Below are 23,983 nucleotides of genomic sequence, written 5' to 3'. Positions count from 1 at the left end.
CACGAATGTTAAAATCTATGATTCTATTTCCTGCTTTAACATTTTTGCGTTTATTATTTTCATCCTTCTTTAACCATTTTTCGTCATCAAGAGCTTTATCGTCTATAGATTTAATAACTTCGTTTGCTTTGCGTAATTGTGCAATTGCTTTTGCATACTTTACAGCTATATTTTTCTTTTCTTCATCGCTTTTCTTCTTTCTCGTTTCACCTACATCAACATTCATCATATCATACATTTCTTTTCTTACTTCCTTCGGTACCGCTTGTTTATGATATAAATTAACCTGAACATCATTTAAAGGAAATGTTTTGTTATTAATGTAATCATTGATTTTCTCGTAAGTGACTACACCTCTGTAATCATTGAGGTATTTAGCTAATGAAGATTTGTTAGTCGCATATCTTTTGCTAACTTCAATGTCAGCATTCTTCAATAACTTCTTAATTTCTTCATGGTCTAATCTAGATAGCTTTTTATACATCTTTTATGGAAAATAAAAAAAATATTTTCCGTAAAAAATATAATTTAAAAATAAACTTAATTTTTTAAAATAATTTATATTTTTAATTTTAATAAAATAATGTCTGAATACAAGTTCTATTCATACAATGCTCTCGCTACTGCTGTTAAGGGTGAATTCATAAATGGAAAAAACGTGAACGTTATATTCAATAAAAAGTTTGTGAAAGAATCTAAATACGGTCAGTTCGTTAAACCATACGCTATCATTATTGACAGAAAACGTTACACACCACATGAAATAGCAGTATTACTTAAACAGAAAGGAATATTTGTAAATATCAAAGATACACATTATACGATTATGAAGAACTCTAACTTTGAATTTTTCAGCATCGTTAGATTTATCGCAGCAGAAAGAATACAAGAAAGGTGAAGTAGTTGTGAAATATTATCCTTCATCTCTGAAGACAATAACGAATAAAGATATAATCAATAAACTCCTACCAGTAATTGAGGAAGCAACGATTGAATATGATGAAGAAGGAACGGAAATGATTGAGGAAATAGACCCTGAGGCTTTATAAGAAAATTTATTTTTGAATAACTGAAGGTGTCACCACGTCACCATGTGTCACCTGGTTAATTAACTTCTTTTAAAAATGATGACAGCACAGCAGGATTAATGCAAAAATAAATTCCAATCATACTTTATAATGCTTCATTTACAGGTATTTCATCATCAGTAAATGAATCCTCATTATCGTTTGGTTCAACCTGTTTATATAATCCTTTCATTTCTTCTTTCAAAACATAACACCATGTTTGTTTACCATCTATTCTTCTCTGTTTCCTATCACATTTATCCTTAATGCTCATTTGAAAGTTTTTGTCTTTCATGTCTGATGGTTTGCAGCATAGAGCATTTTTACACGTCATACCTGCACACAATTCATCATAATGTGTATTTATCCATTCATCTAAAGGATTTGTTGATAATTCTATTAAATCTTGTTTGGCTTCAGTCATCGGTATGATTCGTACATTAAATGATGAAATGTCATATTGCATAAAATACGTCAGTAAATTATCATAAAATTCCTTAGTGCATGAATCCATTAAATTCTTGAAGTAATCAAATTGACCCTTAAATTTACCATTAACTCTTAAAACTACGTATCTTCTGTCTCCAACTTCAATTTTGACAGGGTAGACGTTATTAGTTACGAAAATGAAATTAGCAACATTCTGAGCAGTTCTTCTGGGTTGATTCTTTTCATTAATTCTAATCTCATTATCCGTAATAATTGATTTCAAAGCGTTGAAGTTTGCGAGTCTGTCTTCACCTACATTCTTGAGTTCATTAAGTACAAGAAACATTTTATTTTCAACTACTGAATTGAAATTACCCGTTAGCTCACTTATTTCAGTAATGTTTTTACATGAATAACCGGCGAGAAGTTCAGAAATAATGTCTGTAAATCTGTTTTTACCTGTTCCCTGAAGTCCTTTCAAAATAATTGCTGTTTCATTCTTGATTCCAGGATGTTGAATCATTGATGCAATCCAGCCGAGAAGGTATTTATACACTTCATCGTTATTATCACAAATGACTTCTTTAATGAAATTCATAAACATCTCAATTTTTGAGTAATCTGGTTTTTCGAGAACGTTGTATTTATAACCTTGAAACGTTGAGAAAACATCTGGAGAATCAGATTTAAAGCAAACACCCTTAACGGTTAATGAGGATAATTGATTTAATAGTATATCCCATGCTGTTATGGTTTTACCTTCTTCTTTAAATAATTTAATCATTTTGAGTGACTCTTTCATGTTTGATTGAAGAACGAATGATATTTGATTCATTCTGTCGTGGATATTGTAATCTTTCTGAATGAAATATTTATTTCCACAATCTACAAAACGGATTACACGTGATAAATCCTCAATTACTTCAGAACTGTTTTTATACTAATGATTTTCAGCCTTGCGTCTAATATCTGTTATCAAAAACGAGTCATCAAGTTTTATATCAAATGTTATTTTTGGCTTACGTAATAAAGGTAAAACGTATTCATCATAATATTCCTTTTGATATAGTTTTAGAATCTTCACTAAAACAAATGGAGAAGTCATTAAATGTGCATATCTACTAGGTGCTTTTTCAAAATTACTTTTTGCATTTTCAGTTAAATTGCAGAAGTTATAAACGTTATTGTTGTAAACAGAAATTCATCAAAAGTGACACCTCAGAAAAGCTAAAATATTGAATTTTTGGAACTTTTGATAGAGCACGTTTTTAAATATTAATTAAAGTAAATGTATATTTTGTAAAGATTCTTTTTAATAAAAATAAAATTTTGAAGAAGAACACAAAATCTTCTGAAAAATAATATCACATAAACTCATATTATTTTCTAATATATAACTATTTTATATAAAAATCAAATTCAATGATCTTAAAAGCGAAGGATAAACCTCAAAATTTACGAATATAATGAGTGGGAATATAATGCTTATCTATCATAAAACCATATGAAATATCAATTTTTGCTTTACGACTAATTTTTGACGACAATTAGCAAAAAATGTTAAATGTTAACACTCAGTCCATTTGAATATGAAAAATAAAATTGATATTTCATATGGTTTTATGATAGATAAGCATTATATTCCCACTCATTATATTCGTAAATTTTGAGGTTTATCCTTCGCTTTTAAGATCATTGAATTTGATTTTTATATAAAATAGTTATATATTAGAAAATAATATGAGTTTATGTGATATTATTTTTCAGAAGATTTCATTCTATATGCCTATGAAAAGTACTCTCAAAACTAACTTTTTCCTAATTATAATTAAATCTAGAATATTGTATTATGCTTAGTATTATTTCATTTTTCTCATTCAATTTAGAATTTACAAATGTCAAAAAATTGAGAGCTGTCACTTTTGATGAATTTCTGTTTATTACATTATCGTATGCTTCATTAATTAAATGATTAGGTAACGAATTAATTGCTTGAAACAGTGTGAATAATGTACTTCAAAATCACTAATACCATCAACTATGCTCTGGGCAAGTTTATCGTCAATGTTTACATCTTTGTTTTCATTCATTATATTCTTTATTTCTTCATTCTTCTGTTCAACTCTTACCTTAATATTCAAATCATTTAATATATCATTCACTATTCTGGTTAATGTTGAATCGTAACTTCCACGAATGAATGAGTATGTATTGATTGGTTCTGTTGCATTCTTGCGAACTCTTGAATCAGCCATAACTACTAAAGAACGCTTTGAATCATCCATAGAAATCATTATGTCAATATCATAATCATTGCAGGAATAGCATTTAATCATTCTGTTCGAAACTGCATAGAAGAAATTAGTGTTGCAATAAATGTGAAGACCTCCTGAAGCGGTTTTAACTATAACGTCTTTATCCGAAAGTTTTGATAAAATATCTTTTCTAACTGTTTCTTTAAGTTCATCATTGTATGATTTATTGATATCAACATCTATAATCGTTAAATTTGAAATTTTATTTACTAATAAAGCCATACCAGTTTTCCTTCCTCTTCCTCCATCGTGTTTGAGGTAGTTATGTAAATCAATCTTGTTTTCACCAATTCTTTCGTTGAGGGTTTTAGTTTCTGCCACAACTAATTCCTCAGCTAATGAATCAATAACTTTTTCATCAGAAACGATATAGTTGCTGTTGTTTGTTGCTGTCATTTATATAGGAATAAAAAAATAAAAATAATTTTAAAACTAACTTTATTTTTGGACTGCATCAAATTTCCGGGCTAGTTGTCTAAATGTCATGCTGTCAGTAATTTTAAGAGAAGTTAATTAACCTGGTGACACATGGTGACGTAGTGACACCTTCATAATTAATGAAAACATTTACGTAAACATAAACGATAAAATTTATTTCCGGGCTAGTTGTCTAAATGTCATGCTGTCAGTAATTTTAAGAGAAGTTAATTAACCTGGTGACACATGGTGACGTAGTGACACCTTCATAATTAATGAAAACATTTACGTAAACATAAACGATAAAATTTATTTCCGGGCTAGTTGTCTAAATGTCATGCTGTCAGTAATTTTAAGAGAAGTTAATTAACCTGGTGACACATGGTGACGTAGTGACACCTTCAGTTCTTCAAAAATAATTAATTATTGAATAACCTAAAAACCATTAACGATAAAATATATTTTTGGTGTAAATTTCATTAACTGACTGACTGACGGCACAAAGTGGCTTAACGAAAACATTAATATATAAAATTCATGAAAATTCATGAGGGTAGAAATGAGGGTAGATATCGGGTTAGATCTAACCATTTACGATAAAATATATTTCTGCAGTTCATCCGCTACTTTATTAACTAATTAACTTCAGACATAAAATATATTTAGTTCATAAAAATTTTTTGATTAATTTTGGCTTATTTTTATCCTTCCAGTAATCCTTTTCGAGTTCCGATAAATGTGTAGGGTTCGATTCTCTCAAATTTCTAGAAGGAATTTATCATCCACACCTCCTTCATAAACGACAGTGTATTCATCTTTGTCTTCATCATAACTCACAATTTTATTAACTATACCTCTTTTCGCTTCATCAACCGTCTTAGCTAATCTTCCATTTTCGCTTTCAACTAATCGAAATCGTGGATAAAACGCAACCGAATGGTCAGCTGCTTTAATTAAATAACCATTACCCTGTGAGGAATCAACGATATAATAATCATCACTTAACTGATTTCTTACCTTTTCATGTGGTTTATGTTCAAGAATGATTCTAACTTTAGTTCCTGGCAGTAATGATGAACTTCTTCTTTCCTCCGTTAACATTCTCTTTTGTTTTATGTATTCATCCTCCTCTTTTGAAGTCATTTCGTTTGGTTTAAATCCTGTGCTGTTATGGGTGGACTTATTGTACGCATTAATGACTTTATTCATTGATTCCTCCGTAAAATCTCTTTCTTTATTTAAATCTCTTAGCGTTCTAATGAAACGATTAATGATTCCTAAAATATTATGGTTATGGTCTTCAGTCGTGTAATGAGTAACGTTATGTTTAATCAAAAATTCTGTAATTTCATTACTGAGGTATGCTGAATCCTGGTCTGAAGTTAATGAAGTGGGATGATGTTCTGCCACAAACGTCTGCAAAACTCTTAAAACTTCTTTTGTTCCTTTATTTTTCATTATATACGCAAAAGCTTTACGTGTATTAACATTAATGAAAATCAAAAATGGTGGCTTTCTTCCTTTCTTACTCTGAACGAGTGTATCAAATTGATATGCATCATGGGTTTTCGAGTAAATGGGAAGGTAATAATCGTAAGGATTAACTTTAACCTGATGAACTATATTTTCATCATAAAATCTCTTAATTTCTGTTCTATCATTAAATCCCGCATTCTTTGCAGCTTCATTGAACTTCTTAAATGACCTCCACGGTGATGATTCGAATACTTCTTTTAAACTCATTTATGTAAAAATAAATTTAGTAATTTCATGCTGTTCGCTCTTTTGGAGCTCAGGACTTTCAGTCCGTTCTAACCCATGCATAAACTGTCATATAAGGTGGCATATAATCTGCACCCGAGCCTGTTGGATTTGTTGTGAAAGTATGGACATGATTACCTCCTGGTTCAGTTGGTCGAAAAGTCTTTTTTGCTGAATTGTTATAAGATGGAGATAAAACGTCATGGCCAGCTTCATACTCTGAGTTGTATAATGGGTGATCTCTTAATGAGTGTCTATGGTCGCCAGAAAAGTTTGTAGTTCCTGTATGAGTGTGCGCAGGTAAGTTTGCTTCAGTAATTTTCTTCGAACCACCTGTTTGATTTGAAGAGTTAGCACAGTATAAGAATTTGTCTACAATCTGCTGCCACGTACCAAAACCCAGAACTGTTGCGGGATTTGTTGAATTCATTGATGTATATAAAGAAACAACAGGATATACAGCTTGCAATATTTCAGTCTTTAATGTTTGAAGCTCTGCTTTGTCAGCTTTCTTATCATATAAATCTTGAGCAGTGAATTTAACATTATTTTCATCATCCATGACATAAACATTTTTACAGCTAATTTCTTTCTTCGTTGTTATGTTTTCATTCGATGTTAAACCTTGTGGAAAGTTAGGAGGTTTATAATATAATGCATCCCCACCAGTTCCGCCAACCGTTCCTTCAATACTTTCTATAGCAACAGTTGAGAAGGAGTTATGTGTATGTTCTTTATCTGCTTTTTTATTTAACATTGCTGGTAGTTCATATGTTTCAAAGTTTCTGACATGACCTTCGATATTTATACATTTGTTATTTAAGGAGTTTAGTGTATCTTTTACGCTTGTACTTGGATTCTCTAAAGGTGCACTTGAACCAAGGGTATAGTTCAATATTATGTAGTCTGCTCTAACAGTAGTGAAGGATTCATGTGTATGGTTCTTGTCAGCTTTACTATTTAATGTAGCTTGAAGTTCATTTATATCGGAGATATTGTGTTTATGAGATTTCAAAACTTTGTTCGTTGCGTCAAGTTCATCTTTCTCTGCTTTACGTTTAATAGCATCTTCAAAAGTTATTTTTGCCTTAACTCTCAATGTAAATCTTGGTTCAACTAATACACCGTTAACAGAGAAACTAGAAGCATAAATTTCATCGTTATAACCAAATGCTTCTGGTGCTTTACCCGTGTCATACTGTACAGTACAGCGTATGTCATAACCTTCAGCACGAATGAATTTATATCTTCTTTCATTAACATCTTCCGTCTTCACTTCTTCATCCCGTGTTAAATATCCATGATAATCCGTTATAATCTGTTCATCTGAAGTTATATAATGAACATGGTTCTTGACTCTATCACTCAGAGCTAAAAGATCATTTTTGTCTGCCTTTTCGGCTAATTTCTCATTAACATCATTCACCTCTAATTCAACTCTTCCGCCAGAACTCTTATTATCATTAATCTTTTTCATTAATTCAGTAATTACGTCATAAAGACTATATTCTGTTTTCGGTTCTGTAAATAATGAGTCAAAATTTCTTTTCATCATTACATCACTTACATTAATGGTATCAGCTATACCTTTTTCATTTATTCTCTTCATTAGTTCTGCAATAATGACGAATATATAATCTGTTAATTTATTCTCTTCATCAAGGGTTATAGAATGATTTGAAATCGAATCATTAACACCTCTAAATAAATCAATAACTTCAGGATACACGTTTTTAATGTCTCGAATAACCTGACCCGTATCCTCTGGTTTCTCCTCTTCTTCGTGGGCTTCGCCCTCGCCGCTACGCGGCTTTATGTCTCTAGCCATCATCAACGCAGCCATAACCGGAGGGTTTGTTGCTACCTGTTCGAAAATCTGTCCGTTATGTATGGTATATCTAAATAATTTCTTTGTGTTTGTTAAAACATTTGAAACAAGTCTTTTAAAACCATCTACAAAATTTCCCGTTTCACCTAATGTTCTTGCAGCATCTACAAGCTCACCCATTCCCGCTTTTGACCCCAAAAACGTCCATATTGCATTTATTCACTCTGTATCGTTGTCCATTCAGCGAAACTAACACCCGCATTCGCTAAGTCGAAAATGAAACCCAGTGGATCGAACTTAATTCCGCCTTCTTTTTCAATTTCAACGAACTCACTAACATGAGATTTTAAATATTCTTTCGTTAAAATCGTTTTTCCTGATGTCATGCTGTTAACGGAACTATCACCGTCAAAAGTTAACGAATTCAATTTCGTCATTGATGCTTTTATTTCATACACCGCTTTATCATAGTTTTTGGCTCACCTTCTTTAGAAGTGTATGAAACATTAATGAATGAATTATATGTATTCATGAATGAGTTAAAATCAATGATTTTCATTAATGAAGCTTTTAATGATTCATTTACTACTGACTCCCTTAATTCAATTACTGAACTGTCATTAATGAAAGGTACACTGCAAACCGTCGAATTTGGATCAAATGCCGTAGTCGGAAGGAGTATTAATTATATAAGTCATTAAATCATTAAGTGACGTAAATAATGTTGTAATTCTTGATTTAATTTCTTTAGCATATACGGTAATTTTATTTCTGTAGTTTCTGAATTAAAGATATTCGCTAAAATGTTTTGTAAACTGTTTTGAACAGCTGTATAAACCGTTGAATTCGGAACCTTACGATTTCACCATCCTTAATAAAGGGCATTGCACATGGCGTAGTGCTTGGGTCAAATCTTTCGGGATTATAATTCAACATATATTCTAATGCTTCATAAACAGACCTATATACTGTTGTGTTATCTTTTTCAATAATTTCACCGTCTTTTAAAGGCATTGTACATGGCGTTAATATTGGAATGAATTTTTCAATTCTTTCCATGAGATATAATGTTCAGTTTTTCCATCAGTGATTATTAAATGCTCATCATCAAATGAAAACGTGTATGAACCAAAAATTAATCTTTTCGCCCTATCAGCTTCATAAGAATATGCGGATATACTCATATTTTTAATAATAAAAATGTTGTTCTATTTGCAAAGTACTGATCCTAATGATTACGGGACATTAAAATTACAAACTAACCTTGGTCTTCAGAATGAACCACTAGCTTTCAGAGTTCTTGATTTTAGCACTATCGCTTCATTTGTTATAACAGACACTAACGATTTCATTACATTTGAAATTGATGGTATTAGTACTGAAATTCATTTTAAAGCAAGAAATAAATATGATATTGATACGTTAGAGAAAAAGATTCAGGATCTCATTGATGAAAAATTTAACGGAGCCCTTAACTGTGAATTAACTGATTCAGGAATAATAAAATTTAGTTCCGAAAAAGAATTTAAAATTACTGATATGACTCATCGAGCACGTTTATTACTAGGTGCTTATCATCAAGAATTACCATTAAAATCTTCTATTGAAAATCAAAAATATATAATTGAAATGAAATCTGCACCCTACATATGTTATGGAAACTGTTTATATGTTGAATCAAAAATAAGTAATGTAACAGGAATTTCAGGAGTTAATAATAAAAATTCTGTTATAGAATATAAATCGTTCTGTTACGCCGTTAATTCTGTATTCATGCCTAATTTTCCGATTTTATTAAGGCACGAAGGAAAATGGGTTCGAATTCAACCACACCATTTAAAAGATATGACATTTAGATTAGTTGATTTTCAAGGCGAACCAATTGAAATTAAAGCTCCTGTTCAAATGACTATAGAAGTTGATTTTTGGTCTAATATAAGAGCTAATGGACTAGATGATGAACCAGGGATAAAAATATAAATTTAAATTAATTCGTTAAAACATATTTCAAGCAAAGTTTATATTCTGTTGAAAGTTTTGTGTATTCATTCGAATATTTATACTTAAACTCAACTCCTGTAGTTCCTGGTGTTTCGATTATTCTAATACTACCGATTTTCATAAATACCGGCATCTGACCACAACATTCGATTTCAGGGTCAAGATAATCAATAACGCACTGTTTCCCTGTTATTCTTGTTATAACATTCTCTAAATCCTCCTTTGTTAAAATTATTTGATTCTTACTAATAAGATTTACCAAAAGCTTCTTATCGTCTTTGAGTAAAATTGTTTGGTATAAATTAAGGAGGTAATGGTCTACGTTATCTGAAGGATTTGTTTGAATAGTTGAATAAGGGTTAGGGCTCAATGAGCCCGAGAACCCTTTGAGTTCTTCTTGAGCATCACGCGATATGATTGGTTCTAATGGAGGTGGATATTCTAACTTAACTTCACTGTTAGCATTTGTGTTTGAAGCTGTGTTTAAATTAACGGATTTTAGCTCCGGCTCTTTATCTTTCAAGTTTTCGGAGCTGTAATTTTTGATTATAATATTATTTGTCGTTCTTGAATCAACATTAGATGTAGGTTCATTGGAACATTCACTGCACCGGCTAAGATGGATTTACTTCTCATTTTCTAAAGAATAAAAACCTTTTATTACTATAAAAATGAATAATATCTTTGATAAAGGTTTAAACGTGAAACTTGAAAATGAAAATCTTGTTGAATTCACTGAAACGGGCGCAGTTTAAAGATGTTGAGGTGTTAAATAAGAAAGCAAAAGGCAGAAGTCGAAATATGAACATCGATTATAAACCATTTACTATTTACGTAATGATGGTTCTGGTGGTTCAAACATTAAATATGCAGAAAGTAATAGAGTTTATGCGTTAAAAGGTGAAGCACCATCAATTAAAAACAGTTATTCTAATCTTTATCCTCAAAAACTGACTGATCCAGAAAGTGTGGACATGAATGACACCAAAAATATAAACAGAAATGGTGATAGAGATGGATGGAATCTATTCACTACACCTCATCTAAAAATAAAGCTTTAAAATAATGTTGGTCTTTCCCAAGGTATATTTTTAACATTAATTGTATTAGTCATTATATGAATTTCTAAATATGAACGTGGTGAAATGAGTGATTTATAAGCATCCCAGATTTCATCAAAAGGTAATGTTATACCTGATTGCTTCCAAATTAATTCTATATCGTATTTTGAGAAACCTTGAAATATAACGAAATCAGTAATTAAACGTTTTATGTTTAATGCTAAAAACCTCCACGTTTGCATAAGTATTGCAACAGTCATGGTAATGTCTGACTTTAGTATTAAATTAGCTAATGGTGAATCTGGTTTTGAAACTAAACCTTTACCAGCGAAATCATCACAAACTAATAAAGTGTTTGAGGATATTTTTTAAAAGGATATTTTGAAAGTTTCGAGAGAATGTAGTTTGTCAATCGTTTCATATCATACGTACCATCCTGCTGTCTCAAATGATGTTTATCAATAATTCTTTCCATTTCTTCCGAGGTCTTTTGCATTCCTGATTGTATAAATTCAACTATTGCATAATATTTCTTCTTTCTTCTTATATACGTTGAAGAAAAGAAATTAATTCGCTATCTGGAACTTTAATTACTGATGCCTGAACTTTACCCATAAACGTTTTCGCTGTTGAATCCATTGAATCTGAAGTTGCTGATATAATGATTTGGTCATAATATGAATCTTGACCTAACGTTCAGTAATTAAAATATGACGAATTAAATTAAAAGTCTTTCCCGAACCCATTTTTCCACAATAGAAATACACACCGTTTGAACAGAACTGATAATCCTTACTGAAGGGAAGAATTAATGAACTATTGAGTTTATCAGATTTTTCATTCATTTTTTCATCTACTTCTTCAAATAAATGTTTCATTTTATTATAATTAAAAATGCAAGTCAGAAATTTTGTTAATACCGTTCCCAGTCTTAATGATAAAAGTATTAAATTCTATTATGAGCACATATTTTCACAACCGTTTAAAATAATCAATGGTGAATACATTTATGAATACCCTAAACACTGGGTTGATTATAACACTGGTGAAAAAGCAATTGAAATAAGACAGATAAAAACCATTCCTGCAGGACGAACCATTGAATTATATAACTTTGGAATAATAAAAGATAATCATCAATATGATTTACAGATTTATATAGATTTAGACACAGGAGATGATATGACAGCATTTAATAAAAAGATTAAATCGGTTCTTATTGAACAGTTAAAAGGTGCCGGATATCCTCAACCTAATGAAGTTGATATGTTTTATAGTTTTGAAACTAATTCAATAGAATTTCGTGTTAATTCAAATTCAAAAGCTGGTTTCATATTTGATTTAAAAGATGGTGCTGTCGGTGAAGAGATTGAAAATATATACACGAATAATAATTTTAGAGCTATTACAGGAATCAATGATGAAGAATGTTTTAAGAAAATGGCTCTTTTTGGAGCAAAAGAAATAGTATTAATCGACCTTTTAGAATATTTACCAAAATCAATAGCCGTGAGGGCAGAAGGTAATTTATTAACTTCAATTTCTTTTCACAGCGTTTGGTCCAGAGAAGCGGCAATCATTAAATCGAGTATAAGTGAGTTCGCAGAAGATTCAATTTTATGTTTAACGAACTGCTTATATTCTCCGCCGAAGCATTATTCAATAACTAATTATGTTAATAAATTTAATATAAAATTAGTTGAACCATCGAGCCTAAAAGATATTGTCCTTCCTGATGACAGAAAAGATAGCATTATTATCGAACTCATATTAATCGCTTATTAAAATTTAATTATATATAAATGAGTTCAACGACTGAAAGCGCATGGGCTAGTTTTGATGAAGACCCTAAACCGCGGAACTATAATAGAATTTTAATTCCTGTAGGTCTTTTATTAGCTGCAGGTGCGGTAGCTGGACCATATTTATATAGAAATTTATATAGAATGCCGATTAATCAAACTGCCGTGGCTGATATTATTCCAACAGGTCTGAAAAAATCTACACTGTTTCAAGCAATTAGCTAGCGCATAAGGCGCCACGACTCACTCCCACGTAGTACGCCCGCAGTTAATTATTTAAAGAATAGAAGAAATTAATTTGTAAATCAGCGGAGCTAGAAGAATCAGATTACGTGTGGAAAATAGGTTTTGAACGCTTAGATAGGGCTAAAATGAGACTTTATGAGATGTGTTGTATAATTATAGTTTTTGCGATAATGTGTCATGAGATCAGAATATGAAGAGAGTAAATATGTATTATTGTCACAGGTTTATATGTGGGGATAGCTCGATAGAGTCTCTAAAAGAGATTAGTACGTGAGTAAGGCGATTTAATAAACAAAAGAAAGAAATAATTAAATTTTTTTTAACTTCGAAAAGATTGTATGAAAGTGTCTTTGATTGTAAGATACATTTAGATCGACAAGAGTGTATTGTGCACTCTTGTCGGTCAAACTTCCGCATTCAAGTTATGAATGCAGAAGATTGTCTCATTCTGGGAGACATGCAGTGACAATGTCTCCCGGAATGAGACATGCAGACCGACAAGAGTGCACAATACACGTTTGTCGGTCAAACTTCCGCATTCAAGTTATGAATGCAGAAGATTGTCTCATTCTGGGAGACATGCAGTGACAATGTCTCCCGGAATGAGACATGCAGACCGACAAGAGTGCACAATACACTCTTGCCGGTCAAACTTCCTAATACAAAATTTGATTCCCTTATTATCTTCTTAACAAAACTTAAGATTTCAATAATACATCATGAAAACATTCATTTACTACATTCACACTGTTATTCCTTTCTATAAATTAACTCATTTAATAGAATCTTGTTTTTATATCTTATTATTTTCTCATAATACTTCTAATTCCTCTATTTCCTCTTCCACATAAAATTTAATTTTTTAATGCTATCATATACACTTAATGTTTTCAAATTTTCAGATTTAAATTTAATCTTTATTTTCATCATCATTTATAATCTTGTTCCTATATAAAGTTATAATAAATTATCATCAGATTCGAATATTTATGATTCTTACTACTCAATTCAATATAATTATGTTAGTCACTCATATTCAGGAGAATAATTTAAAAATCTATAGCTCATATTTTGATCGTTATATATTTAGATGATATATATTGCAATTCCGGTTTCAACACGATCAAATGCCAAACCAAGACAAAATATATATGAATTTTCAAAATATCGATTTACATTAGAATCTATATCTAATTTTATCAATACACAAGTAGTGAATGTTCAATACATCTTTGAGCAACGTGAATAGCACAATTTTATAGGATTATTTGTTGATTATATAAAATATAAGCCAAATCGAATCTGCTGTATAGTACTTTAGTTTATCATTGAATGTTAAATGTGTTCAGATAAATATTTGAGTCAGATATCGCATTTTCTAATTTCAAAATTTATCTCATGAAGTTAGAATTTATTTGATCATACAACATCATGTTAGTCAAACTATAGTTCAATGGCGATTCTAAAATGGAACAAATGCTTGTTTTATCAAAATGTTAAAATATTAATCTAAAAAACTTAATATCTAACCAAACCATTCTAGAATTATTATATACAGGTATGGGCAATCTAAATGCACACGGAATTCGGAAAATTAAAAAGAATATTTATGAGATTATTAAATCTTATGTAATTCAATGAAAAGTAGATAATATGAATATCTATAGGCTATATATCAACATATGAGTTTTTGGTTTGACCAATACTATACTAATGTGATCAAATTAATCTGATTTCTTAGATTTTCATTTGAAGCATTTGCTGTAGTAGGGGTACCTTTATATATTAACATATTAAAAAATTGCGCTCCGATTCGCAGTTTCTTCATGATTTTGAGATTGCATTAGATTTCGCGATGCAGAAAAAAATCACTTTAGATTCCCGTCAAACTCTAAGTATAAGCATGTCTCTATATGTAGAAACTGTCTGCGCTATTTATTTCCCGGCTCAAAAAACCACGGTGTCTGTGTGAGGAAAATACCCATTTTAGGACCCTGGGTAGGGGGTCATGAAAATTTTCCAAGAGTTGGAAATATAGGGTATCAAGTTCAGTTCGACTATGTATGTAGTAATTCCTCAATAAAGTTAGCATTAGAATCAGGAAAATTATAATCATCTTGATTTATATCATTTTGAAATAATCTATATTTAATATAATTTTTTTCTTTTTGATTGGATAATATAGTAAATTCCGATTGTTTTAACGCACAGTCTGTTATTAATTGGTCAGATGGCATTGTAGAGCCAATAAAATCTGTAGCAAAAGATTTTGTAAATAAATTTTGTAAAAGATTATCGTTTTTAAACAAAAATGGATATTTTGCAGAGCTCTCAAGAGGTTGAACAAACTTAATAAATACCAATTTTTTTAGTTTGTTCAGAATTTTTATTTGAGAAGATAATCAAATCGATTCATCTTAAAATCATGCTTGCTTTAATCGCATTCGCAAGAAATCCTAATTATTATAATCTGTTTCGCTTTATTAAGAACGATTATGAATATGATGATTGGCTGTATGCTGATGACCAAAGTGATAAATTCAGCTGCACCTTTTATCCAGATGAAAATGAAAACTTATGGGAAATTGGAGATTATTTCAACAGCGAAGACTATGAAGATGAGTACCCATGTTATGACCTTGATGAAGATGGAAACAAATGGAAGTATGGAGTCCAATTCACAAAGAACGATGAAGAAGAAGATAATAGGCGACTTGTTGATTTGAGGAAGTTAGGAAAGGTACACTCACTTGACGAAGATGGGAATAAATGGAAAGTGAGTGTTCACATTTCACATTCGAAAATAATTAATTAATTAATTTCCTATTATGTAAGGTTTATTTGTATTGATAACATTGTTCCTAATTCATATATTAAAACTATAAAAAGAAATTTTTAAAAAAGCATTCATATATAAAAAAATAATATAAAAAAATCATATAAGGTCGCCAAAAAAAGTGCGGAAATTAAAAACCGCAGTTTGAGTACTTTCTGAGAGTCTGTTTGTCAGAAAGAATACATTTGTAAACTTTCTGACACTAAAATTTTTTAGTCCTTTCAAAGTTTTTGACAATGTCAAAAAGTATACATCGGGGCTCTCAATTTTCCTCTCAAACGGCGGTTTTTTAAAAACGCTCATTTTTTCATCGACCTTAATAATAAAGTTACTTCTTTGCTACTGCAGCTGCAATCTGTCTCTGTATTTCATCTATTTGTCTTGCGAGAATTGTATTCTCATTTATCAAGTCTATATCAGGAACAGAGATCTTTAAGTCCTCGAGTTTCCTCTTCAGTTCTCTCTTCTTTTCTCTCAGCTGATTTATTGTGTTTTCTGATTGTGCGAGCTTCTCCTTCAGCTCCTTGATCTCCTTCACGTACTCCTCATCATCTCTGGCGGCCTCGAACTTCACTGTCTCATCCATTATGTCCTCTTTCTCTCCTTTCTCCCTCTTCTCGCTGATTTCGCCTTTCATCCGCTGGAAGTCTGTCTTTGCTTCGAACTTCCTGTCGGCAACTTGGCTCTCGCTGCTCTGGAGAAGATCTTGCTCCTCGCCAAACTCGTCTTTGTCATCAAAATCATCATTATCGTTATCGTCTTTTTCTGTCACTTTTTCATCATTTAGAAATTTTTCACCATCTTTGTACCTGTTGAATGAGAGCTGGAGCTGGTCTTCGAGTCTCTTTACTCTGTCCTTGAGTGTTTCGCACTTATTCTTCCAGTAGCTTGCGTCATTGTCGATGTCGACGAAATCGTCATCGAAATCTTTTTGTTCCTCGACGGGGACGTCGTTTTCGATGATGACGGTGTCGTCGTTGGCCGGAGTCTTGTCGGACAGCTCTATCACTCTGATCTCCAAGTCCTGTGTCTTCCTCGTCAGTTCCGAAATCTTCGTGTCCTTCGTTTCGAGCTCTTTCTGGAGGTCCTCGATCTTCTTCCTGCTCTCCTCAAGCTCCTTCTGCTGCTTCTCGTCGACTTTTGGCTTGACTCCGAGCAATTCTTTCTGATGATTGTTGCAGATCTTGAGGAGCTCGTCTTCTTCCTTGTCTTCGTCGGCTTTCTCGAGTTTGGCCTTCAGATCGTTGTTCTCTATTGTCAAGTTCTCGATCTGCTGGAATAATGGAACAGGATCTATCTGTTTCGGAATTTCTGGGACGGGAGTGTTCTCTAGTTCAGTAACTTTGGCTGCAAGCTCCTCTTTAGCTTTGATTGCGTCCTGTAATTGTTGTTTGAGTCCGGATAATTTTTCGTTTTCGGATTCTAATTCTTCGACTCTCTTGTTTAGTTTGCCGCACACAGCTTGTATGCTGGTGAGCTCATCGAGCATCGCCTTGATGTTCTCTGTAGAGGTCCTTTCGCGTTCGAAATCTTGTAATTTGCGTTTTAATGAAAGATTTTCCGCTCGAAGCTTTTCACATTGTTGTAAGGCGATTTCTGTTTCCTCTCTTTCTTGCTGTTTTCGCTTTTCTTGCAATTTCTTTTGTTCTTCGGTTAATTTCTTCAATGCTTCTGCGCTATCGTCGTCTTCCTTGGCCTCATTGCTGTTGTCGTCATCATCCTTATCTATTTCCACGTCTTGGTCATTGTCATCGGAATAAACGGGTTTAATAGTTTCTTCAACTCTTGGAGAGAGCTGGCCAATTATGAGATTCTTTTCATTGATTTTTTCTTCGGCTTCTTTCAGTGAATTCTCTGTTGAAGCGAGTTTTGATTGTAATTTAGAAATCGTACGATTTTGTACTTCTATTTCGGCCATAAGAGATGGTATTTTATCGTTGTTCTTAAGAGCAACAATTTCGTCAATAAGGGTTTGCTTTTCGACCGTTAATTTTTCAATTTGAGCTTGGAGAGAAGCTGGTGAATCCTTACTTAACTTCTGCTCTTTTTTTGGAACTTTCTGGCGAAGGTCTGCATTTTCAAATACAAGTTCTTGATTCTTCTCCATTAACATTCGATTTTGAAGTTCCATTTTTTGGTAGACTTCATTAGATTCGATTGACGGTGTTTTCTCTGGCTGTGGTTGCGGTTTTGGCTCTTCTGGGGCTGGTTGTTTGATTTCCCTTGTTTTAACAACTTTCGATTTCGGTTTTTCCTCTTTGGAATTGTCGAGATCACCACCTTTATTAAGGCGTTTCTCAAGTCCATTGATCTTAGAACGTAAAGCTTGGAGACGATTTAAGCGTCCTTTTTCTGTTTTTGATGGACTTTCACTCATTTAGATTTTTTTTTGAAATTGTGATATCACTTTTAATTTCTCTAAATATTGTTAAATAGCACATATTTACATACTTTAGCAAATGGGAGGAAAGTGGCATAAAACATTTCTTGCGCGTATGACACTTTTTCTCCTTTTCTAGAGTTTTTATTCAATCTATGAGAAAGAGCAATAAGGGATAAGTTGTTTAATAATATATCTATGATTTTTTCTTGCAGCATGATTCATAGCCGTTTCTCCACTGCAATCCTTCGCATCGATGTCTACTCCGTGCGAAATCAGAAGTTTTGCAATTTCACCACTATTATAGTCAGCTGAATAATGAAGAGTGGTTTGGTTCATATTATCTTTTGCATTAATATCTGCTCCGTGCAATATAAGAAGTTCTGCTATTTCCTTATTATCATTAAATGTTGTAAGATGAAGTGCTGTTTGTCCATAAAAATCCTTTTTATTAACATCAGCTCCATGTAAAATAAGGACTTTCGTACTTTCCAAGTTATTATTAAATACGGAAAAATGAAGAGGTGTTTGACCTTGAATATTCATGACATTGATATTTGCACCATGAGAAATGAGAAATTCTACCATATCATTTTTATTGCGTTTGGCTGATAGATGAAGAACAGTATCACCATCATCATCTTGTGAATTTATATCTGCACCATGGGATAAAAGAAATTCTATAAATGTTTTATTATTATGAAATCCAGAAATATGAAGAGGAGTTTCTCCCCTATTATCTCTTGCATTGATATCAGCTCCATGCAAAATAAGAACTTCTGCAGTTTTGCAACAATTCATTTTAGCTGCAAGATGGAGAGCTGTTGACCCATCATTATCTTTTGCATTGACTTCTGCTCCATGCAATATTAGAAATTCTGCTAATTCATATAAATTTTTAGAAGCGCAAATATTAAGTGCAGTTAGTGTAAAGTTAATCATTGAATTTGTATCAGCCCCATTTAAAATAAAATATTCACAAAGGGGTGGAATGTTGAAAAATGCTGAATAGACAAAGCATTTGTTGATATCCTTAGTTTGATCTAAATAAACAAAAAATACTTGAATATTGTTATAATTTGAGCAATCTTCTAAATCAATCTCTAAACTGTATTCATTAATCAAAAAAGAAACGAAATCGATATTATGAGAAATAATTGCAAATTGCATGCATTTTTTATCCGGTCTGTGGTATTTCAAACATTCATTCATAATCTCTGCATTTCCACTCAAAAATGATAGTTTAAGACATGTTTCTGTGATTTCAGATTTGAATTTCGATCTCAATAGTTTAAAGCAATTAACTGCACCATGATAACAACATAATTCAAGAAAAGAATACCCTCCTTTTGTCTCTGGATAAAAATTGCTTTCAAATACTTGATTTTTGTCAAAGTCTTCTCTTTCGGTAAATAATATAAATGATTCTTTGGCATCATTCATAATTGCTCTATAGACTGTATTTTCATCATGAATATCTAATGAAAGATTTCTAGATTCAAAATTTATGATTTCACTTTGATTATTTTCATTTATAATAACTCCAAATTCTTTATAATAAAAGTAGTCAAGAAATGGTGGAATACAATTATCTATTATTTGATGATATTATTCATAAAATCTTTTGAAAAGTAACCAATATGATTTGAAATGACGTATATTATATGGAAATATTTTGCATATGATATTTACCATATCTGAAGGTGAAATAATATTCGTATCTAATAAAATAACTTTTATATCTTTGAGTAAATTGCATATTTCTTCTTCATTTTCTGTTTCTAACTGGTACAATACATCAAATATATGCTGATAATTTTTAAATAACTTCATTAGTGAATCGTAATGACTATGGCTATCAATGGAATTCGACATGAAAAAAATGTCACTTTTTCAATAATAAACAAACATTTACTAAACAAATAAAACAAACATTAGACTAACAGAATCTAAATATCAAACGTTATCTGGCTGGAAATTTTTGATGTATTCGATTGCTGAAACGAAGACAGTTTTAGCGTACTCCATTTGAGATGTGAGTTTCAATCCAACCGCTGTCTTTATGAACAAGGCCAGAGACATTGGGTCCGGTAGGGGCCACATTGCCATCAACGGCCAATAAACAGAGAAAATGTCATCGAAAGCGAGAATAGTGTTATTCTGATCAGGCTCCTCTTGGTTTTCATTAACTTTGTTCATGTTTTTCTTCGCAATAAAATCAATATAATTCATTGCTTTGAGAGACAGCCACGCAAATGCGGCAGGATCTGTATAGAACTGCATCTGTGATATAGAGTCCAATGCTTTTACATAATTCAGGGCTACATCCTTAAATTTCATCTTTAATTGCTCTGGTTTGAGCATTACAGAGCTGATTGCGAGTTCTTCGCACGTCATTTCGCGCACAATCTCACAATTCCGCTTGTACTGCGTGTGGTCGAGCTTCACATTCAAGTAGGGACATCTGACGTATAATTGATCGAAGTAAAAGCGGACTACGGCGCAGCGAAGGATGGTAGCTTGCTTCGGATTCGATGGATTGAGTACCTCGCCAATGGCATTGTAGCACTTGGCAATGCCTAAAAACTGAATTTTTGGAGAATTCCATAAATCGTCTGAGGAGCCATTCCCAAAAATTGTGTTTTTGAGCATTGTAACGGTATCGTCGATGTAGGGTTTGAAAATATCGTATTTGTTCTGAGTAAAGATATAACAGAAAAATAAATCATCAAAGCCGGATATTTCACAATAATCATTCTTAGATTCGATTAGAGATTGAAAATTCTTCAATGAATCATGCATAAGTTGTTCAGAAATTGTTGGATAAAGAGAGTCATATTTGTATTTTTTGGATAAACGATCTAATTGAGCAATTTTGGAGATAACAGTTTTAACTGACTTCATTGTATTAAATTCAAAGTTGGCATTCTTTTTGTATTCGCCGGCTTTAAATGCGGCAATAAATCCTGAAGTTTTACAATCATTTAGAAAGCAAAGAACTCGTGAGATTTTAACTACACATGAACTATAAAAATCTGCATTTAGATTTCGATATTTCTTCAATAATTTTTCTAATTTGATATGAATAACAAGTTGTGAAGCAGATGGAAGATCGGGAGGTGTAGGAAGTTTAAATGAGAATAATTTGAATTCTTTCTCTTCGCTTTTCTTCATAAAATATTCAAGTAACTTCTTGGTCTTTTCGAAGTGAATTACGTATTCTTCTTCCCTCGGCTTTTTCATGAAGTCTAGGTCTATGTACCTGGATAACTCAGAGTCAAGGTCTTGATATGGTATTTGTATATAGCTAATATTATTATCACTCATAGAAGATTCTTCAAAAAAATTTTAGAAAAAAATTAATTTTCATGAAAAATTAAGGGTGCGCCCGGGAGGATCATGTAAACTTCAGAATTTAGAACCTTAATTTTTAAGCAATAACTTGGTACCTAAATAGGTAGGAAAACTCTAAAAATATCAAAAAATACAACTTGGCTCCATAATAATCCTGTCATGGTGGCTGTTTGTCTCCCCTAGTATTTTCCTCTTGAATCTCTTTTTCTGTCGAAATTAAATTCAAATCTCAGAAGTAGAAGTGAATAATCGACTTATTACTGCTATTATACGAATAAATAAATTCATTATATTATTTTTATTTACATAATATCTGTTTGAAGTCCATAATTCTATAAATTTTTCTTCAAAAACATTACAATCTTGATAGTTTTAATACTGTTTAATAAGTTTTTGGCACCTTATTTAGTATTTACTACGTATAGAGTCGATCTGAACTTAATTTTCGGAAATTTAAAATATTTATTATAAGTAAAATCTGATTTGAAATTTATGTTTAACTATTCATATCTTGCATTATCCTGAGTAGCTTTTGTAAAAATTCATCAAAAAAAATTTTAACGTGCTTTAATTTTTATTTTTTAAAATAATGCATATTATTATATAACTAGCATATTTACAAATTTTAGTGCTTTCAAAAATTTAATCCTCCTCCTCTCAAATAAACGTACATCCGGGTGGCCTGTTTTTTGCAAAAAATAAAATTTCATTTTTTATGCTTAAAAAGTCAGAATTTTTATTTGCTTCTGGGATATATGATGGCTATATCAGATGCCCATTCTTTTTGATACTCAACATTAAACATAAAACTTAGCCGTTAAGGCTCTTCTGAAAATATTTTTTTCCCGAAAAATTTTCGAAAAAAATCAAAAAATTTAAAAATCCCCGAATCTGCAGGGATTTTAAAAAATTCTTTTTAGTAAAACTTAAGGATATTGTATCAGATATATTGGTATGGGCAAATTCAATTTTAATCCTCCTCCTCTCAAATAAACGTACATGCGGGTGCACCCTTAAATAACATTTTAAGGGTGCGCCCGGGAGGATTATGTAAACTTCAGAATTTAGAACCTTATTTTTAGGCATTATCTTGGCTACCTATTTAGGCTCGAAAAGCAAAAAATATCAAAAAATACAACTTGACTCCATTCTGACCCTTTCATGGAGGTAGTTTTTATCCGCTAGTATTTTCCCTTTGAATCTCTTTACAATTCGAAATCAAATTCAAACCTCAGTAGAAGAAAGGAAGAATCGACTTACTACGGTTGTAATACGAATAAATACATATATTTAATTATTTTTATTTACATAATAATTGTTTGAAGCTCATATTCGGCAAACCCAAATTTTAGCTAAAAGTGACAGGGGGAAAAAACGTTTAGTATTAAAAAAAAAGACCGATGAGAGCTTCGTTCGAAATATAGAGGGAACTGAGAATGCGCAACCATTCTCAGGGAATATTGGATGCTATTCCCGTTCCCTCTGTATGGAAAATTGAGGTTTTCAAAGGGAGTTAAAATAATATCAAATTTATACTAATTTACTTCAAAATACAAAAGTATTTGACAGCTAAAATTAGTTACTTTAGCAAGCCTATCAATACCCTTTTACGATTATTGCTACTTTTTCGAAATAAAAGTAAAAACAAATTTATACTAATTTACTTCAAAATACAAAAGTATTTGACAGCTAAAATTAGTTACTTTAGCAAGCCTATCAATACCCTTTTACGATTATTGCTACTTTTTCGAAATAAAATAAATTTATTATCAAAAACCTTTTTTTTCTTAGTAAAAATAAACGAAATTTTTTACCTTATGAACTTTTGATGGAAATATGCAAATTTAAAATAATAAAGAAAGCCGCGAGCAAAGCGATCGGCTTAGTTCGAAGATTTTGATTCAAATCTTTGCTGATCTGTAATTCGCGGAAGCCGCGAGCGAAGCGATCGGCTTAGTTCGAAGAAAAAAAAAAAAAAAAAGTAGTGGGGCCTCCAGGCGCGTTGCGCCCTCTAGCCCTGAAGATGTTTAGTATAATGAAGTTTTTTTTTTTTTTCTTGGGATGGGCCTCCGGCACTTCGTGCCCTCTAGCCCATAAAAAATTTCTGAGGACGAGCCAGCCGTTGACTTTTTTGTAGAGCACTCAAAATAGTATAACTTTGTCCGGACAAGTAAGGGTCTAACGTCGCTACAGGAAAAGTTACGGGCGTTCCAAGGAAGTATACTTTGAGAAGACTTCTTCTGGGTCGAAAACATTATATAATGTGTCGCTTTTCACAAATTATATATGTTTTCATGTTTTGTCACTTTTCTGTCACTTTTCAGGAAAAAACATTTTTATTATTATATATAAATGAATTTTACAAAACCACCGTTACCGTTCTTTGGAAATAAGAGTAAATGTAAAGATATTATATTGAGAGAACTTAAGAAACTACCGAATGGTCTAACATTTGTAGATTTGTTCGGTGGAAGTTTCTATATATC

The 23,983-nt window shown here is 31.7% G+C and overlaps 7 protein-coding genes and 5 pseudogenes across 12 annotated transcripts, besides 5 other annotated features; 4 read left to right on the top strand and 8 right to left on the bottom strand.

The window, feature by feature from the left end:
- Nucleotides 1–12,661: part of a mobile genetic element that runs on past the window's edge.
- TVAGG3_0760800 (uncharacterized protein) lies at nt 1,620–2,100 on the bottom strand (the record flags this gene model as incomplete). The annotated part of the gene is made up of 1 exon (XM_051245615.1): nt 1,620–2,100. A coding segment is annotated over one exon (481 nt), but the record flags the coding sequence as incomplete, so codon positions are not given.
- Nucleotides 2,682–2,719: a mobile genetic element.
- Nucleotides 3,403–3,439: a mobile genetic element.
- TVAGG3_0760770 (Prim-pol domain family) lies at nt 3,615–4,207 on the bottom strand (the record flags this gene model as incomplete). Its single annotated transcript, XM_051245614.1, has 1 exon — nt 3,615–4,207. A coding segment is annotated over one exon (593 nt), but the record flags the coding sequence as incomplete, so codon positions are not given.
- On the bottom strand, nt 4,896–5,371 carry TVAGG3_0760760 (annotated as a pseudogene). Its single transcript has one exon. A coding segment is annotated over exon 1 (476 nt).
- TVAGG3_0760750 lies at nt 6,030–8,515 on the bottom strand (annotated as a pseudogene). Its single transcript has one exon. A coding segment is annotated over exon 1 (2,486 nt).
- On the top strand, nt 9,018–9,797 carry TVAGG3_0760740 (uncharacterized protein; the record flags this gene model as incomplete). Its single annotated transcript, XM_051245613.1, has 1 exon — nt 9,018–9,797. One exon carries the CDS (start codon nt 9,018–9,020, stop codon nt 9,795–9,797), a length of 780 nt encoding a protein of 259 aa, XP_051092200.1.
- On the bottom strand, nt 9,805–10,454 carry TVAGG3_0760730 (annotated as a pseudogene). Its single transcript has one exon. A coding segment is annotated over exon 1 (650 nt).
- On the top strand, nt 10,490–10,879 carry TVAGG3_0760720 (annotated as a pseudogene). The gene has a single exon. A coding segment is annotated over exon 1 (390 nt).
- A 20-nt stretch (nt 12,662–12,681) lies between the features above and the next one.
- On the top strand, nt 12,682–12,927 carry TVAGG3_0760700 (annotated as a pseudogene). Its single transcript has one exon. A coding segment is annotated over exon 1 (246 nt).
- Nucleotides 12,928–15,352: 2,425 nt separating this feature from the next.
- On the top strand, nt 15,353–15,742 carry TVAGG3_0760690 (uncharacterized protein; the record flags this gene model as incomplete). The annotated part of the gene is made up of 1 exon (XM_001300437.1): nt 15,353–15,742. One exon carries the CDS (start codon nt 15,353–15,355, stop codon nt 15,740–15,742), a length of 390 nt encoding a protein of 129 aa, XP_001300438.1.
- A 349-nt stretch (nt 15,743–16,091) lies between these two features.
- TVAGG3_0760680 (uncharacterized protein) lies at nt 16,092–18,142 on the bottom strand (the record flags this gene model as incomplete). Its single annotated transcript, XM_001300436.2, has 1 exon — nt 16,092–18,140. The coding sequence occupies one exon, from the start codon at nt 18,138–18,140 to the stop codon at nt 16,092–16,094; it is 2,049 nt and encodes a 682-aa protein (XP_001300437.1).
- Nucleotides 18,143–18,296: 154 nt separating this feature from the next.
- Nucleotides 18,297–19,586, bottom strand: TVAGG3_0760670 (ankyrin repeat and SOCS box-containing protein 4 family; the record flags this gene model as incomplete). The annotated part of the gene is made up of 1 exon (XM_001300435.1): nt 18,297–19,586. One exon carries the CDS (start codon nt 19,584–19,586, stop codon nt 18,297–18,299), a length of 1,290 nt encoding a protein of 429 aa, XP_001300436.1.
- Nucleotides 19,587–20,099: 513 nt separating this feature from the next.
- Nucleotides 20,100–21,470, bottom strand: TVAGG3_0760660 (uncharacterized protein; the record flags this gene model as incomplete). The annotated part of the gene is made up of 1 exon (XM_001300434.1): nt 20,100–21,470. The coding sequence occupies one exon, from the start codon at nt 21,468–21,470 to the stop codon at nt 20,100–20,102; it is 1,371 nt and encodes a 456-aa protein (XP_001300435.1).
- Nucleotides 21,471–21,524: 54 nt separating this feature from the next.
- Nucleotides 21,525–22,474: a mobile genetic element.
- A 357-nt stretch (nt 22,475–22,831) lies between these two features.
- Nucleotides 22,832–23,462: a mobile genetic element.
- Nucleotides 23,463–23,983: the final 521 nt, after the last annotated feature.

This window comes from Trichomonas vaginalis, chromosome III (assembly GCF_026262505.1).
Source record: "Trichomonas vaginalis G3 chromosome III, whole genome shotgun sequence".
Taxonomy (NCBI): domain Eukaryota; phylum Parabasalia; order Trichomonadida; family Trichomonadidae; genus Trichomonas; species Trichomonas vaginalis.
The sequence above is the reverse complement of the archived record's forward strand: the minus strand, read 5'-3'. Positions and strand labels throughout refer to the sequence as shown.